The 19,030-nt window shown below is 38.0% G+C and overlaps 2 protein-coding genes across 2 annotated transcripts; one reads left to right on the top strand and one right to left on the bottom strand.

Annotated features, from left to right (window-relative positions):
- The first annotated feature begins 1,111 nt into the window (after positions 1–1,111).
- Positions 1,112–2,880, top strand: LOC149503117 (uncharacterized). Its single transcript, XM_089740312.1, has one exon. It carries the CDS (start codon positions 1,239–1,241, stop codon positions 2,562–2,564), a length of 1,326 nt encoding a protein of 441 aa, XP_089596438.1. The 5' UTR covers positions 1,112–1,238; the 3' UTR covers positions 2,565–2,880.
- A 509-nt stretch (positions 2,881–3,389) lies between these two features.
- Col4a1 (Collagen type IV alpha 1) lies at positions 3,390–19,028 on the bottom strand. Its single transcript, XM_028187600.2, has 12 exons — positions 18,913–19,028; positions 18,671–18,713; positions 14,887–15,174; positions 14,553–14,795; positions 14,044–14,265; positions 12,874–13,179; positions 12,272–12,739; positions 11,167–11,550; positions 10,594–11,050; positions 6,895–8,412; positions 4,979–6,210; positions 3,390–4,345 (listed from the first exon to the last, which is right to left on the bottom strand). The coding sequence occupies exons 1-12, from the start codon at positions 18,930–18,932 to the stop codon at positions 4,085–4,087; spliced, it is 5,442 nt and encodes a 1,813-aa protein (XP_028043401.2). The 5' UTR covers positions 18,933–19,028; the 3' UTR covers positions 3,390–4,084.
- Between the last annotated feature and the right edge of the window lie 2 nt (positions 19,029–19,030).

Here is a 19,030-nt window from a genome sequence, read left to right as displayed (position 1 = left end):
AAATCCCGCTAATGCATCTTTGTTTTTGGACTCGATAACTGGTTCTGAGAATGAAATTTCTGAATCTAAGTTACAAGATTTTTTTAACAGCCACGGAAAACCGGAGGCTCAATGGATGGTAGATCCATTCTCTATGGGCGAATTTGCGACTGCGTTAGAAAATAAAAAGGAAACCTCCCCTGGTCCTGATTTCATCCCTTATAAAGTAATCAAAAATCTTCCCCAGTATGCTAAGGAAATTTTATGGCAAATATTTAATGATCTTTGGCAAAACAACTGTATTCCTTCGAATTGGAAAACTCAACATGTAGTACCGATTTTAAAGCTTTACAAGGATCCCAACTGTATCAATTTTTCACAGACCCATTTCATTAACTTCTTGTTTTTCGAAAATTTTCGAAACTATGTTAAAAAACAGGTTAGAGTGGTTTACTGAAAATAACAACTTAATACCAAGTACTCAATACGGATTTCGTAAAGGTAAAAGTACGATAGATAACTTAAGCTGTTTGATTGGCGATATTAAAAATAACTTCCATAATAATCAATTTACATTAGCGGTATTTTTAGATATTAAAGGGGCTTTTGATAATATAGATCATTCCTACCTTATTGAAAGTCTACATTCTTTAGGCTTTCCAGGACATGTTCTGTTCTGGCTGTACAATTTTCTGAACAAGCGCTCTATGTTTTTGAAAATTAAATCTAGTTTATTTGGTCCTAAAATTTCTACTAAAGGTACTCCTCAAGGTTGCGTTTTATCACCTCTCATATTCATACTTAGTTTAGTACGTTTCATAAAGAAAATTCCAAATTCTGTTAAACATTTATTTTTTGCTGACGATCTTGTTCTCTATGTAAACTGTAATGATATTAAAAGTGGTGAATCGGTTATGAATAGTTGTTTGCGTAATATTTACGATTTACTTACTAATTCCCTAAAGCTTGAGGTCAATATTTCCAAAAGTTCTGCAATTTTATTTTCCCAAAATGGATTGCATTACCCTAAAGTTTTATACAATTATGATATTATTCCTGCTCAATCTTTCGTAAAATATGTTGGTCTTTCTCTAGATTTTGATCTTTCGTGGAAAACTCATATTGATGTTATTTGTAAAAGAGCTGAATTAGGTTTGAATATATTAAAATCGCTAACTGGAGTAAAATGGGGAGCTGATCCCAAAGTTTTAAAAACTATTTACATTGCAACAATCCGAAGCCATTTCGATTATGGCAGTATGTTCTTTTCGGACGCGAATTTTTCTATTCTTAGGAAATTAGATATTGTGCAAAATAGAGCATTACGAATAATTACTGGTGCTATGATGTCGTCTCCAATTAATTCCTTGGAAGTTGAGGCTGGTATTGTTCCTCTATACATACGAAGAAGTTTTATAATAGATAATTATTGCCTTAAGCTTATTAGCCGTGATAATCAAGTAACTTACAGGTATTTGAAGTATGCAAATATTCCAAATTATAATTTAATTCCGCTTCCTAATTCTTCATCCATATCCAGTGCCATAACGTACTTGAATTTTGAATTTCAGGATGTGGTATTTTGGTCTACCCTATTGCCTTGTTTCGAATATAACTTTCATGACATGTTGAGAGATGTGGCTATTGATCTAATCAAGTTTAAATCTAAAAATGATTTTCTGGAGTTCCTTGAAGATAAGACTGATTTTGTTAAAGTGTATACAGATGGCTCTAAAACTAAAGATAGAACTAGTTTTGCATTTTTTGATTCGTCCATGAACATAGGATCAGTTTATAAATGTAGCAATTTTTTCTCTGTTTTTTCGGCTGAAGTACTAGGCATTATATATGCTTTAGAGCACATTCGAGTAAATTACTCTGCAGGGGACAAAATTTTAATTCTATCTGATTCAATGAGCGCCTTGCAAGCTCTTAAAAATAAATGTATTAGTGCATCTGTAAATTATTTAATTTATAAGTTAAGAAGTTGTTTGAGTTTTTTGTATTTCAGAAATATATTTGTTGAATTTTGTTGGGTGCCAGGTCACTCTGGTATTGTGGGTAATGAATTTGTTGATAAATTAGCGAAATCTACAAAAGATATAAATATTTCCGATTTTAAAGTTCCGTACTCAGATTTAGTTTATTCAATTAAACAAAATATGATGAAACGTTGGTCTAATTACTTGTCTAAGTCCAGAGAAACGAAAGGTAAATGGTTAGCTGAAATAGTCCCAGTACCTAGTACTAAATCTTGGTTTGATAATTTTAGATTCTTCCCGGGAAGAGCCTTTATATCGATTATTTGTAGATTACGTATAGGCCACGGCCATTTTCCTGCGCATCTTTTTAGATTCAAGTTAAGTGAATCAGCTGCATGTACTTATTGTAACTCTGGCATGTGTGATCTAGATCATATTTTTTTTAATTGTCCTGAATTCAATCAAAAGAGATTATTGTTTAATGCATTATGTAAAGACACAGGCTTAAAATCTATTCCTAATTCCATTCAAGGTATTTTAAAGCTTCCACAACTATTCTCAATAGTGTATAATTTTGTACTTCACACTATAGGACGACTATGAATGTATAATTCATGAATGTATCATAGGTCTCCTGCTTATGTGCAAGTTTAATTATTTTTTTATAACGACTCATGTTCTTTTTTGTTGTTTGTTGAAAGAAAACTTGTATTTTTTTATAGTAAGTTCTTGCAATTCATTTTGTCATTAATTTGTTGTTTTCAATGATTTGTAATTGTTTCTTGGTTTGGTTTGTTTCTTTTATTTGTGTTTTTATTGTAAGTTCTAGTTCATGTTCTATTTTTTTGTAAAATTAGCTTAAGCTGATGGCCGTGTTGCCAATGCTTTCAATAAATAAATAAAAAAAAAAAAATTGGCAGTGCTGTCAATTTGACGGATAGTGATATGTGCGTTTTATTATTCATCGATGTGCATTTTATTGTGAATTCGAGTAAAGATTTTTTTTCGAGAACGGTTACAAAATTAATGCTGTATCAGGAGTAAGTAAGCTCGTAGAGGCCGCGCGGCGCGCTACCAGCACTCTAGCGCATATATTATACACTTAATATATTCGAGCTCTAGCGCGCCCGACGTTGTAGAGCCTTCGATTCGCCTCGAAGACTCCGTCGGCCGGACGTCCTTAGGGTGAGCTGCGCCGTCTGGTTGTAGTGTTGACGTTACGTTGTAGATGTCTATGGGCTCCAGTAACCACTTAACATCAGGTGGGCTGTGAGCTCGTCCACCCATCCAAGCAATAAAAAAATTTAATAATAATTAAATCCATTCAAAATCATAACATCTCGCCTTCCTACCAAAAAGTCCTCAAATTATCCATATCCATAATGAAAGATATCCTAAAAATTAAATCCGGAAAAATTAAATTCAAAATCACTTATTAATTAAACTTTATTAATATTCGTTCTTAAGATGACTCTATCTACAGTGGCAGTGCTTAAATAACTAACGGTATATTAGATCAAATTTATTGTTACCACGTCGTTTTTACAGGTTAGAATTAGTATCCTGTTGCTTTTACACGGGAAAGCGTGTTTCGTTCATAAAATTGTAAACAGATAAAATGTAAATAATCAACATAATTATATTTATTTTTCATTTAGTAGATAATGCAAACAAAGACAAACGATTACAAATAAAAATATATATACAAATTCAACCAAATCTTTTCAATGTATCCACTTTTTCTATTGAAAATGATATCTTTATGGTCATAAGCTTTAGTGTTTCAGATTTTTAAGAATTACTAAGGTATTTTTTACGAATTATTTAGGTATTACACATTTCTTTGTCTAAAATTTGAAATATCATATAATTTATGAAGCTATTATATAATGTTAAAATTAGTTTAATTCTTATGTTTAATGCTTTGGCCTCACTAATCATAATTCTGAAACTATATTATTTTCGACAAAATCAAAATTTGTAATTAAAAATTGACTACCGTATTTTAATTGTTTCCCATAACAATATTTGAATAAGGATGGTATTTTTTCTCTTATCAGGAAGAAACAGCAATATCCTATACAGAAAAATACAGTAGCCGCAAATTATAAAAATTTATGAGACTATGTCGTATTCTTAATGCAAACCGCACATCGAGAGACTCGTTCAAGAAGTTGACCAGATTTTAGAGTTTGGCGCTCCGGTACATTAAACTGTTGACTATCTTCGACAGTAGTTAGCCAGAAACTAAGTTTATTTGCAAAATGATGACAAGTTCCACCTTCTCCATTACACTCTATAAATGGAATCGAACGGAAATCTTCTAAGCACGATCCAGGACTTGCTAAAGCCTGTCCTCCACCTTGACCTCCTGCACCAGTGTGCTGTAATTTGAAACAGTTTTTTAGTAAGTTTATCAATTTAAATTAATTTTTAAAATACCTAATCAATAACTTCCTTACCTATTAAAAAATGAAATTATTTAACACAGATAAAGCACATCTGTAATACGATTGCATAGAATAAATTGAAGTCATCGTGGCCTAAGGGATAAGACGTCCGGTGCATTCGTGTTGAGCGATGCGCCGGTGTTCGAATCTCAGGCGGGTACCAATTTTTCTAATGAAATATGTACTCGGCAAATGTTCACGATTGACTTCCACGGTGAAGGAATAACATCGTGTAGTAAAATTGAAACCCGCAAAATTATAATTTGCGTAATTACTGGTGGTAGGACCTCTTGTGAGTCCGCACGGGTAGGTACCACCGCCCTGCCTATTTCTGCCGTGAAGCAGTAATGCGTTTCGGTTTGAAGCGTGGGGCAGCCGTTGTAACTATACTGAGACCTTACAACTTATATCTCAAGGTGGGTGGCGCATTTACGTTGTAGATGTCTATGGGCTCCAGTAACCACTTAACAACAGGTGGGCTGTGAGCTCGTCCACCCATCTAAGCAATAAAAAAAAAAAAAAAAAGCATTGAAATATATAAATAAAGAATAACATTTTAAAACTCACCATAACAAAACTGTAACCAATCCATAATTCATTCCAACCAACTGGGCAACTCGGAATATCTAATGTTTGACTGTGTACTGCAATCACATTAGCCGGTACTTCACAGACCACACATCTTGAAATATATTTGGCAATATTTTGTCCCTCAACAGGCATCATTGGTATTGGTTGACCAGTGGATAACCAATAACTACGGTCGTTACGACTTGCGTAATTACAGACATCATTTAAGTCACAAAATAGGAATGGCATTGTACTGAACTTTCTCACACAAGAACCAGCATATCCTAAATCTTGATTATGGGCTTTTTCGTTGCCATCTATGTACAATAAAGAATATCCATCCCATAATTTGACGTGACTGGGTTCACATTGTGGGACGACTTCTCTTTGACTGTGTCGTACCAATAAAATTCCGGTTAAGAAGTCTTGACTAACGCATGGTGCTCCAGGCGCTCCTGGAAGTCCACTTTGACCTGTCATACCAATTTCTCCTCTTTCACCTTCCATTCCCTGTATACCTGGGAGACCTCTTGGTCCCGGGAAACCTCTAGCACCAGTAAAACCTCTATCCCCCTTTTCACCAGGGGGTCCATTATTACCTGGACGACCAGGAACGCCGTTTACGCCTGGTAGACCATCATTTCCTGGCAAACCACGCGGTCCTGGTTCTCCTTTTGCGCCGTACACGAGTTCTGCCGCTTGGCCTTTATTACCTTTCATCCCTTGTTCACCTTGTAAGCCTGGTCTTCCTGGATAGCCACGATCACCTTTCTGACCTGGCGGACCAATCGGTCCGGTTCGACCAGGTAATCCATCTAATCCACGATCTCCTTTATCACCTTTCTCACCAGGTAATCCTGGTATACCTGAGGGACCTTGATCACCTTTTTGCCCTGGTGCACCAAACCCAGTGGCCCCCTTCTCTCCTCGATCTCCTTTTTCCCCAGTAATACCAGGAGTTCCAGGTAGTCCAGTTGGACCTACAAGACCTGGTGGCCCTGCCAAACCTTCATTACCCTGATCACCCTTTTGTCCTTTTTCACCTGGGAGCCCAGGTATACCAGGCCGACCCAATTGTCCCGGAAGTCCTGGTAGACCTTGATCGCCTTTTTGTCCTGGAGCACCAGGTAATCCTGGCCTCCCATGTTTTCCATGAGTTCCTGGTAAGCCTTTTTCTCCTTTTATAGTTAAGCCTGGTAGGCCGGTAGGACCGATAGGACCAGTGTCACCTAGAAATAGAGCAATCATTTGAAATTACTATCATCCGGTTCAAAAACATGTAGTGTCTGTCCCGCCCATAATACTGCAACTACTGACTTTTTTGCGGTATATTTAAGCAAGACGGAGGTACCCATGGGCTTACAAAATGTCCTATCGCGACTTGGACTTAAGACTTCTGTAATTTTAAAGTCTTGTGAATCGTAACCGTGTCTTGTGATGTTATTTTTTTTTTATTTTTTTTTTATTGTTTAGATGGATGGACGAGCTCACAGCCCACCTAGTGTTAAGTGGTTACTGGAGCCCATAGACATCTACAACGTAAATGCGCCACCCACCTCGAGATATAAGTTCTAAGGTCTCAGTATAGTTACAACGGCTACCCCACCCTTCGAACCGAAACGCATTACTGCTTCACGACAATTACCAAATTAAAATAACAAGCACGAGCTTTTTAGTTTGTTTTGCAATGTGTCTTTTGCAATATAATTTTCTACAATCTTATCTAAATTTAATTACAAATCCTTGCTATTAAATTGAACTCGTAAAATTCATTTTTGTTACTGTAATAGCAATTAGAAAAATAAGATATTATTATGTACAAATAAAGATTAAAGTTGTGGTCGTTAGGTGGTGGGTCGTTAGGAACCCTAATCATGAGCCTAGAGTGTAAAGAAAAATAAAATCATATTAACCTTTTTCTCCCATTCGCCCAGTAAAACCTTGGTCTCCTTTTTCTCCTAGTGAGCCACGATCACCTTTTTCACCTTGTAATCCTTGTAATCCTGGGAGACCTCGATCTCCCTTTTGACCTGGTTCACCAGGAATACCGCTTGGACCCACTTCTCCTTTGTCACCTTTAATATCTATGGATACGCCTGGCAGTCCCGTGTCTCCTTTAGGACCTCGATACCCTATTGGTCCTATTGGACCTTCTGCCCCAGGTTGACCACGATCGCCTTTCAACCCGCCTAATCCATCTCGTCCAGGGAAACCTAATTCACCTTTATCTCCTTTTTCTCCAGTAATACCAGGTAAGCCTACATCACCAGGCTGGCCAGGTGCTCCATCGATACCAGGTACTCCAGGTCGACCTGGCTCGCCTGGGATGCCCAAGTTACCCTTTAGACCAGGTACTCCTTGAGGACCACGATTTCCTTTTTCTCCAATGGGTCCCGAGAGTCCATCAAACCCACGCATCCCCATTTCTCCTTTTTGGCCAGGATACCCAGGTATTCCTTGACCAGGTATTCCTGGTTCACCAGTGTCGCCTTTCTCTCCATCTCTACCAGGTAGACCATCTATACCAAGTAGACCAGGTGGACCAGGTTCTCCTTTTGATCCCTTTTCAGCTGCTAAGCCAGCATCCCCTTTGTCACCTTTTGGGCCCGTATAACCTCTGTCACCAGTTTGACCCAATAGACCAGGTAATCCCGGTAGTCCTGGAGGGCCTTCAAATCCTTGATCTCCTTTAGGTCCTTGAGGACCGAAAGGACCTGGACGTCCAGACTGGCCTGGAGAACCGGGTAAACCTGGATACCCTAATTCTCCTTTATCACCCTTTTCTCCCTGTGAGCCTAGTGCGCCCGGATGACCTGGAGGTCCAGGACGTCCTCGAGAACCCGGAAAACCTTTTTGGCCATCTGGCCCTTGGATTCCCATATCACCTTTCTGACCAGGCAAACCAATAACACCTGGCCTACCAGGTTCTCCAGGGAAACCTTGTTGTCCTTTTGCTCCAACCTTACCGGGTAATCCAGGAATACCTGGGACTCCAGCGGGCCCCACGGGTCCTGCATCACCTTTTTGACCTGGTTGACCAGGTAATCCAGGTCTACCCACCAATCCTTGATCTCCCTTTTCTCCATGTAAGCCTTGAGGACCTGGCGGACCATCATCACCGGGTATACCTGGTAATCCTCGAAGACCAGAGTCACCTTTTTGACCTGGTAAACCAGGTAAGCCTGGTGGACCAACGATGGAAGGTCCGACTTCTCCTTTATCTCCTTTAAAACCTGGTTTTCCGGGGTAGCCTCGCGGCCCATTCTCACCAGGAGTTCCTGGAAAACCTTTTGAACCGAGTTCTCCTTTTTCACCTCGAATTCCTGGGAACCCACGTGCTCCCACAGGACCCTGCTTACCAGGTGGACCAATATCCCCTTTTTGACCTTGCAATCCAATGTAACCTTTATCTCCCTTTTCTCCTGGTTCACCTGTAAATTAAGCAAATATTCGTTTATGACATTTTACAAATCACTTAAGTTCCTGCACCGGATCGGAGCCGAGCCGACGGCAGGGTGTTACCATTGTGGTTGCGACTTGGACACGGCGGAGCACACGCTCGTTGCCTGCCCCGCATGGGAGGGGTGGCGCCGTGTCCTCGTCGCAAAAATAGGAAACGACTTGTCGTTGCCGAGTGTTGTGGCATCGATGCTCGGCGACGACGAGTCGTGGAAGGCGATGCTCGCGAGATGGTGCACTCGCAGAAGGAGGCGGCGGGGCGCGTGAGAGACGCACAAGCCCGCCGCCGTCGAGCGGGGGCCAGGGAGGCGGATCTCGCCCAAGCCCTGGCCCTCTAAGTGTTTCGGGTCCCCCTCATATGTCGGTCTGGGGCCCGGCGAAGGGGGCCTAAGAAGACGACGTGCAAGCTGCTCTGCACGCGTTTTACGCAAGAGCATCCGGGTGATGGAAGGCCGGCTATCCTCGACCCACGCTGGTTCTGACCCAGCGGGGTATTTCGTAGGATAACCCATTCAAACCGGCGCCATCTAGGCGGGCTTCGGACAGCCTGCCAACCGAGAGGGCTGGTGGTCATGGCGCCGACGATCGCTGGCCTGGCGTCCCGAGGGGGAGGGTGATGAGAGAGATGTGCTCCGCACTAAACGCTTCACTTTCCTCCCTTTGCCTCTTCATGAGTTCTGTCTCATGCGAGGTTTGGACGTTGGTTTTTGAGCGACAGGAGGTTTTAGTCGGTTCGACTCCGACATGCCCCACCCTCCATCCCCAGTGGAGGGTGGGAGTCCGGCGATTTCCTCCTGACCAAAAAAAAAAAAAAAGTCAGAATAACACTATGATTAAAAAATAAACGACTCGAAAATAACTAACAGGCCACCTCTCTTCATGTTGACCGAAATATAACTTCAAACAAGGTCAATTTTCGGTTAAATTCCAATTAGTAAGTACATTGGTTATTAGATTATTAAAAATATTTCCCGTGAAAACTACCCCTGGAGCAATCTACATAATAGTCAAATGATAAATAATAAGGGGCATATTAACTAACAGGCTATGGGCGTGTCATAGCATCAAAGATTTACCTAACCTTATTTTATAAAACCGTTTAAAAGGAAACAAACCACCATTTTTAAACACGTATAAACCATAATTGTAAAAATAAACTACTCCAAGTATTTCAAAGCGGTACAAAATGTAATCTAAAAAGGTAGTATTTAACTGTACTACTAGAAAGGTATTTTCACTAAGTAGCATAGGATAGACAAGCACTTCATTCTGTTAAAGATAAATTATTAATTTGCAATGATCGTATATCAACATTCGCGATTTCGAGTAACTAATTTTAACTTGATTTGATTTTTGTTTTTGCATGTAATGTGTTTCGTTACATATTTATCAAAATTAAATAATTTGCCTGATTTAATGAACGTATAAAAATACAGTGCCTATATATAGTAGAGTGGATTGATTTTAATTTTAACTCATTTTAAAATTACATCGGTACTTAAATATCTCTCAATCAAGAAAGTGAATGCATTCATTAAATTCTATTAGTATTATTGATCTATAGCATGGGTCAGTTGTGTGTAACAAAACAGACATAAAGGACTATAAGCATACTACAGATCATATTCGAGGGGTGAAAAGCTAACCTTTACAAGACAGTAAAACTTTACAAGTAAACTTTACAGGAGAGCCATTTAAGCTTAGAATTGCAAAAATAAACGTGACTTAAAAACTTCTTCAGCTATTTGAAGTAAACTTAATTGAAGTTCAATTAAAAACATCGAACTGTTGATATTATCTCAACAGTTACCAAACCAAATAAAACGAACAATCTTTAATTACAAAGATAAATGGCGCGTATTAAGCTAAATGTCGCTTAAATCAAATAGCCTTTTACCCATCGATATGCAAGCATCACAATAACATTTATAAAATAAAGAGTTTTTAACAAAACTAGTAGACCCGACTTGGATTAGTAGCAGCTCCGAAACCGCAAATAGTTCGCCTACTACACAAAATTTGCCAGATTTCAATGGAAGATATTCGTACCCGAAAAGGTTAAAAATTTTCAGCGTTACTCTAGCTCTACTGATTTTTATTTTGAAATATTCATAGTTTATATGTAATTTATGATAGAATATTTAAAAACATACCTGCAGGCCCTGGAGGGCCAGTATCACCTCTGTCGCCTCTGTCGCCTCTTGTAAGTTCTTTTACATCAGCAGGACATTGGCCTGCTTGGCCTTTTATACCTCTATCACCCGGACTACCTTTGTCACCTTTGAACCCTCTATCACCTGGTAAGCCCTTGTCTCCTTTTATAGATATTCCTTTTATTCCAGGTATACCAGGAATTCCATCTGCACCAGGTATACCATCAAAACCAGGCTGTCCTTCATAGCCTCGGTCTCCTTTTGGGCCTGGCATACCAACTTGTCCTCGGTCTCCTTTAGGACCATCACTACCAATTTCACCCTTAGGACCCTGAGGACCTCGGGGCCCTGTACTTCCTTTATCACCCTGAGGACCTTTCATTAAATTTACCGGAACGTTGGCATCAGCTCCTCTATCTCCAGGTGGACCAGTTGGTCCATCTTCTCCCCGTTCGCCCTGTAATTGTGTTTTTATATTAAATATACTAAATGATTACATATTTACTGAATTGTAACATATTTATATTCGAGCTAATGATTTAACAAATACACATTTTAAAACACTATACGTACAGGTGCTCCAGGTGCACCAGGCAAGCCATGCATGCCATCAGCACCTCGTTCGCCAGTAAAACCAATTGGACCTATTGGCCCCCTCTCGCCTCGTGGACCAACTGCTCCATCGTTGCCACGGTCTCCCTTTGGACCGGAAGATCCGGGGGAGCACTCATTGCAGCGACCTCCTATGTTACCCTTGGGTCCAGTATTTCCAGGCAAACCGTCGTAACCAGGCATTCCTTTATCTCCCTTTTCTCCGGGAAGACCTATTTCTCCTGGAATACCAGGTGTACCAAAGGTGGAATTTCCTGGTACGCCTCTAAGACCGGTATAACCTCTTTCTCCTTTTTGACCCTTATCTCCGGAAAAACCAGGTAAGCCACTATTTCCTTTTGGACCCTGATAAATTTAAAAAAGTACTAAGCATTTAAGGATTTCTCAAATCGTAGGTAATCAATAGTATTAATTCAACATTTTGTAGACGAAACATTTTACTATGATGAAGAAACCCTAACCTTCTTAATCATATTCTCACTTCAGTTTTGGTATTTACTAGTACTATTATAGTTTATCGAAAAGTACATGAACTTATTTTACATATTTATTAATTACTGAAATGTGTTCATAGTATCTGCGCACGATACTGAACACATCAAATAATAAAAGATCAAAGAATACCACCGGTAGGGGTATTGGAGTTTGCACGTGTAATAAAATCTATGTTATTTCTGCAGTGAAACAATCAGGTGTCCCCGTTTGAAGCTATAACAGCCGATGTGCAACACTATTGCCTATTAAGACCTATCTTAAAGAGAGTGGCGATACTGACGTTGTGATTTATATTTACTCTGATAACCATTTAATATCAAGCTACAAGACAAAAGAGCATTTCTTTTTGCAATAAAATTTCCAAATATATATATATTTAAAGAATTTTTATAGCAGTATGTAACAAAAAATAGAAGTAGAACTTCTGTTATACAGTAATCATGCCGCCAATAACTACAACAACAAAGCGAATAAATATGTAATAAAGTTCAAGAAAATCCGGTTCTTACTCATTCGTTTTTTTAAACATATATTGAAATATCTAGCGAAATTATAAATTATATATTCTTACAATTATGGATAGACCATCTTCTCCTTTTTCTCCTCTAGGTCCTACGGGTCCGACATTTCCATCGTATCCACGAGGCCCAGACTCTCCTTTTTGACCATCAAAACCAGCTTCTCCCTTTTCACCTTTATGTCCCGCAGGACCCTCAATTCCTGGTGTTCCGGGTTCACCTTGACTTCCTGGGGAGCCCATTGGTCCTGTTTGACCTCTGTCTCCCGGCCTTCCATCAGTGCCTTTAGGTCCTTGTGGGCCCTCATAACCTCTGGGACCAGGGGGACCAGGAGGTCCCCGAGAACCTGAAAGACCCCCTGGTGGACCAGGAACACCTTTTAAGCCTCTAGGTCCAGGAATTCCATCTCTACCTGGTTCACCCTTTCTGCCAGGTATTCCTGCTAAACCAGATAATCCATCGTTTCCTCTTTCTCCTTTATTACCCATTGGCCCCGGTGCGCCATACATTCCTTCACGTCCCTGTAAATACTCAGTTTTAAAGTACATCTTTATAGTCGGTACAAAAAATGAAGTGAAAATTAAAGTAATTGTCAATTTAGATTTCAAACGAAAAATACGATCAAAAAATCTAGAAATAATATTGTAGAAGTTACCCTTTCACCCGGATTTCCTCGTAAGCCTTTTTCTCCTTTGATCCCCATCTGGCCTGACAGTCCAGGCTCCCCCATTGGTCCAATATCACCCTTTTGTCCCATACGACCTGGTTCTCCTTTGTCACCCTTTTCACCCATATCTCCTTGTATATTTTTGTGAATTCCCTTATTATTGAAATCAACGGAAGAAGTTGGCGAACAACTTTGACCTCGGTCACCTTTGTCGCCTCTGTCTCCTTTGTCACCTTGAATCGAGTGGCCCTTTGCACCTCTAGCACCTTTATCTCCTTTAGGTCCTGTTAAGCCCTTTATTCAGAAACGTTCCAAATTAATATGGAGTTCATTCTACTTCAGATACTTCTCAATATTATTATTGAAAACAGCGCTTTGCTCGAGTTAATTTAAAATAAAATATTCTTCGTAAATAGTACTTTTTTGGATTAATGGTGCCCTTTGTCCTTTTCTGTACCCCTGACATGGTATGTGCAAAAGTTCATGACAATTGGCTCAGTACTTAAGATGTGAAAGCATAACAAACAAACAAACAAACACTAGCCCTAGCAAGAACACTAATTTGCAGAATCCACCACCAGTTTGGAACCGCGACCCATTGAAAAGATGCAGAGTCACACTGGGCTGTGTCTATGGGTTTAGTTCGCTCGTCGAACTCCTCGTTGTAATCTACGAGTTCGATGATCGTGAAGGTGATCAGCCTTAAAGAGCCCAAAAGCATCGAGAGTGGATACGGAGGATCCGACAAGACATGCTTCGGGTGAAGGCGGCTTTGCGTTGCCCCATCGCCGGGTTGGATATGGAAATTCAATAAAATTATAAATTTTCTGTTTAAAATTCTACTAATTTCTTAATGAAAGTATTAATCATAACCGTATCACAGCGCTAACACAAAGTTGATTTGTAAAAACTATATTCGCTTTTATGTTACATAGCTTGATGTTTTAAATGCATATCAAGAAATTTCTGTTTGTGGGTTTGAATAAATCATTTAAATAAGTAGAGTAGATTTATATTCATGTTAGGTATCACATTTTCTCTTTTGTTTTGTTATTGACATTTAGTTTCTGTGGAACTTAAAGTTTTTGACAATTTCTATTTCTTTCATATGATGTATGTGCGTGTGAAAATAATTAAAATAAAATATGATAAACTCACAGCAGGACCAACTCTGCCTTTTGGTCCTTTCAAACCAACTGGTCCTTGAGGTCCAACCAGACCTGGTTGTCCTTGCATGCCATCTGCACCAGGTTCTCCTTTTTGTCCTTTCGGATATCGTCCAATGTGAGCTGGTTCACCTTTATCTCCCTTATCTCCTTTGGATCCAGCGTAACCACGCGGTCCTTGAGAACCTTTTGGTCCAGCTATTCCAGGTTCACCCTGCATAGATATTTTTTCCTTTTAATGTTAATCTAAATTATTACATATTAATTAGACCATTAAAGCCTAGCTAAACATATATTTCTTTTTTGTGTAGATGGAAGAATAAGTTCACAGTCCAGCTGGTGTCAAATGGTTACTGATGTCCGTAGGGATCACAACGTGAACGCTGCTATCAATTAAATATATTTGTAAATATACTATCCACCCTTCGAAATGGGAAAACGCTATTGTTGCTTGTATATAGTGCTAAATATGGCTTTTTAGAGCCTATAATGAGTACTTACATCAGTTCCATTACAACCATCTCTTCCTGGTATACCCGGTCTACCTTGGTCACCAGGGGATCCTTGAATACCCATTCTACCAGCAAATCCTTTTGCTCCAGTTTTGCCTTTGTCACCTTTAGGACCACGTGGACCCTGTGGACCTATTTGACCTTTTTGCCCCTTAGGTCCTTGCGCACCTTCAGCACCTTCATGGCCAGGAAGACCACGTGGGCCTTGTGGTCCAGGTGAGCCGGGAAATCCCTAGGAACAGAAGGTTATATATTTCAAGTTTAGTCACACATTTTGCAATATCTCTCGTTAATTAATATTAAAATAATTTCATAAAACTTACTCTGTTACCCTTCTCAGCGAAACATTTAGGAACACAGCATCCTGGAGCTGTACAATTACGATTAATAGCTGTGGATGTCCTTTGACGTGTGTCCGGATCATACACAGCGAAGTTTTGCCCTAATTCTGGTTCCGGTCTTGATTGGGGTGGTATATCGTTTCTATTATACAACCCATATTGATTTACAGCGTATGGTCGCTCCGTATCTGGCGCCACTTCACGAGGCCAGTTAGTCGGCGGCAAATCCCTGGAATATATGTTATTCCAATCCGCATATCTATCATCTTGCTGTAATAAAAGACATAAAAAATTTGGAGGTAAACCAACCAAAAGCACTACTTATTACTTAGACAAAAAATACTTGTTTCAAAATAGAGAAACAGATGTCCTGAATAGATACTTAACACAATTAATATTCTTGCAAAATAGGACAGTGCTAAATATTTATGTTTTTTAAAATAAAACGGTAAATTGAAACCGGTATCCTAAAAAAAATATTTGATCGATATCAGATTCGTTATTTTGCAAAATATAAAATTAAATTTCTTAGAAAAAAAAAAGAATGCCATAATATGCAACACATAGGAATTCTAAGCTCGCATTAGAACAACATAAACTTGAGACCATTCGTTTTGCTGAACTGCATTCCATTTAAAGGCTAATGTAAAATGAAACTTGTTAATCGTAGAAATATTCAATTAAGGCGCAACATACGAAATAACCTGCACGTTTCATAACAAAAACATATTTTGTTCAATATATTGTATTATTATATTCATAATTGAACAACGATGAACATGGTTTTTATTTTTTTTGGTCAGGAGGAAATCGCCGAACTCCCACCCTCCACTGGGGATGGCGGGCGGGGTATGTCGGAGTCGAACCGACTAAAACCTAAACTAAAATCCACGTCCGAGCCTCGCATGAGACAGAACTCATGAAAAGGCAAAGCGGGGAGAGTGAAGCGCTTAGTGCGGAGCACATCTTCCCATCACCCTCCCGCTCGGGACGCCGGGCCGGCGGTCGTCGGCGCCACGACCACCAGCCCTTTCGGTCGGCAGGCTGTCCGAAGCCCGGTTAGATGGTTAAGCTATTATATAGTTGATACGATACTTAAAACGCCTCAAACTTCAGAATTTTATGTACTTTCTATTCTAGAGTTTATTTACTTGTCTTATAAATTGGGTTATGAACAAAAGCATTAAGGTTTTATTAGTCGCTTGTTTTATACCGAAACGTCAGAAGTCCGATAAACAACAATATCTTGTATTTCATACCAGAAAGCAATCATTTATGTCAATCATGCGGAGCAAATACATGTGTCGAACATCCTATCTTTAAATCGAACTAAATGAAATAAGACATCATAAAATGTATAGTAGATTATTTTTTTAGGTTATCACGAGTCGTGGCCATGTTATAAAAAAACACTTTTAATTGTTTAACTTCATACTCGTGTCATGTGGCATTTATGAGTTCTGTAACCTCAGAACCGAAAAATATTTTGTGATTAAATAAATAAATTTCCATTAAATTTTAATTGGAAATTGATCAAGAATTTATCTTTGATCCGTGTTATACGTACAAGCAACCAACATCATGGAAAATAGTTACCTAAAAATCGACAGTAATACCAAAAGCATTGCACTTTTCCTTGGAATAAAATTCTAGAAGGTGCCAAATGTTTAAGCAGTAAAAAAATGACGCAAAAGATTGGTTCTAATGTTACATTGTACGTTGTATTCCAAGAAAATATAAATTATTTATCATCATAAATAAAAATTAATTCTATAAAAATTAAAACGATTTAATTCTATCTACACCATAATATTTGTACTAACTAAAGTTTTTTTTAAAACTAAGTATTTTTAAAATTAAAGTTAAGATTAAAAAGGTCATGTGTGTGTCGTCTATGAATGATGAAGGGTTCCGTCGTTGCGGTTACGGTTCAAACATAATAAAGCCTAAAAAAAATTTTTCAGCAACAAAATTAAAAATAATAATAAAGTTTTTCTTTTTATCCATTATCAATCAAACCCATTATAATTTAAATTTTTAAGTGCATTAAGTAGGAGTAGATGACTTTTTGCTTTTCACCTATTTTCGTAGAACAGAACTGTCCGTGATCGTATGAATTTTAAGTCAATATCTTGACGGTTTATGATCGACGGACCTATTAGAACAATAATGTACGATAAATGAATCAAGTCAAACCAAATGCGGCTATCTTATTTGGCCACTGACTGAAACGTAAACAGGCTCTTATATGATCACAAAATATGCCTCTTCATAAGTTGCGAGATAATCAGCAGATCATAACCCTAAATGCGGTAAGTAATCGAACCCCTACTATACCCTTTTTTCATCTCAATTTTCAATTCGACTGCGCCTAAACTTTAGCCCAGAGCCTCCTGTGTCACCAGACTTAATAGGCATCCGATATTTATGTAAATAGATTCGCTCACGGAATGATCCGGTCATTGGATCATAACCAACATGGTCATTGGAGCAATTCCTTGCTTCACCCAGGATATCCTACAGTAAACGACTCAATAGAAAACATTATGGTTATAATTACACTTCCATATTAATTTAATGGTGTACTCCGCTATTGAGGATATAGGATAAATATTAGTCTAAGGTAATAGAGATGATGAGACAGATGCTCAAACAGGCAGTGTTGTAGACGTAGTAGACTTTGTAGATGTAAATGGAATTACATAATTTTTCTGGTACACTTTTTACGATTGCAATTAAGTTTTAAGTATTTCTAAATGTATTAAAAATATTAAAATGTCATTACACCAAAAACATAATTAAACTTTTTAAATTTTCAATAAATGTTGCACAAAACAAAACTCTAAAGGAATTACTTAAATCTGCCGATATTTAAAAGTTATCGTGTGACCTCTTATGTAACCATATAGTTTTATTTACGCAATAAGTGGAATTTTTTTACTTATCCGCTATATTTTATCCAATTATATTTAAGATTTAAGTATTTTCGATGTATTTAAATTTCACAAATAAACATTTTTTAACTTCAAATCTTTAATAAATCCTGCATAAAACAAGCCATCCACATCTTTCGATATTAAAAATTTATCATGTGCCTTTTATGTGATTATCGACTGCTAGTTTCATTTATTTATGTACTTACTTTTTACATAAATACATTTACTATTTCACTTACTAAGCTAATATTTTATTTCAATACAATAGTAGTAGAAGAGTAGGTTGAAAATTGAAAAAGTATAAAATTAGACAGAAAAATTGAAATACCGAACCTATTTAAACCAACTTTTTTCCTTTAGTCTTTAAAATTACAGATAATGTATATGCAAATAAATCTAATATATCGATTTTCAAATCTATAGAAAACAGTTTGCGCAATACCGACACACACATCCGAGCCGTGATAAATTTTGTCGGTCATCGCAGCATAAAATGTTTCTATATTAACAATGAGCTTGATTGTAAATGGATCATAAAACAGTCCTAATAATTTTATTAAACTAAACTAGTAACTTTTTACATAAAATAGACTAAAACTTTTAAATTTGTGAAATTTTCATACAAGGAAATTTCGCTCGTCAGAATTCACCAACCTAAGCTTTAGGTATATAAATGCAAAAAAAAGGATTGTAAGCGAACGGACGAGCAGAGAGAACCGCGCCCGTTGCCTCACCCCTCCGTAACCTTAACATTCCAAAACCTAAGTTTTAGACATTTTATAATCTTTAAGTGAAGGTGAAATTATAAAAAAATATTTAAATTAACTCACCGAGCTTACTCCGATTATTTTAGGTGCCAGAGCAGCTACTAACCTTCAAAACAAAAATAAATAAAAATTAAACTTATGATTTAAATAAAATAAAAACCTTAAATATTAGTTGTTTATTATAAGCTTCAAATACGGTATTGCACTATATTTAATTTTAACTAAATACATTTAAATGAGTAGTTGTTTATTTTAAACTAATAATAGAGTTAAGTAATTTAGCACAAAGTCGTAAAATGTCTTACCACAGTACGTAGACCACCATGGCACTAAGCGCGCTGCGCCTGAGTCCCGTGCGCGCGCGCCGTTTGTGCCGGGATACTAAAAGAAAGAGGAGAGCTCGGGCAGTAGTCTGGTCACCCC

Source organism: Bombyx mandarina, chromosome 04 (genome assembly GCF_030267445.1).
Source record: "Bombyx mandarina strain Sakado chromosome 04, ASM3026744v2".
Classification (NCBI taxonomy): domain Eukaryota; kingdom Metazoa; phylum Arthropoda; class Insecta; order Lepidoptera; family Bombycidae; genus Bombyx; species Bombyx mandarina.
This window is presented reverse-complemented; position numbering and strand designations above follow the sequence as displayed.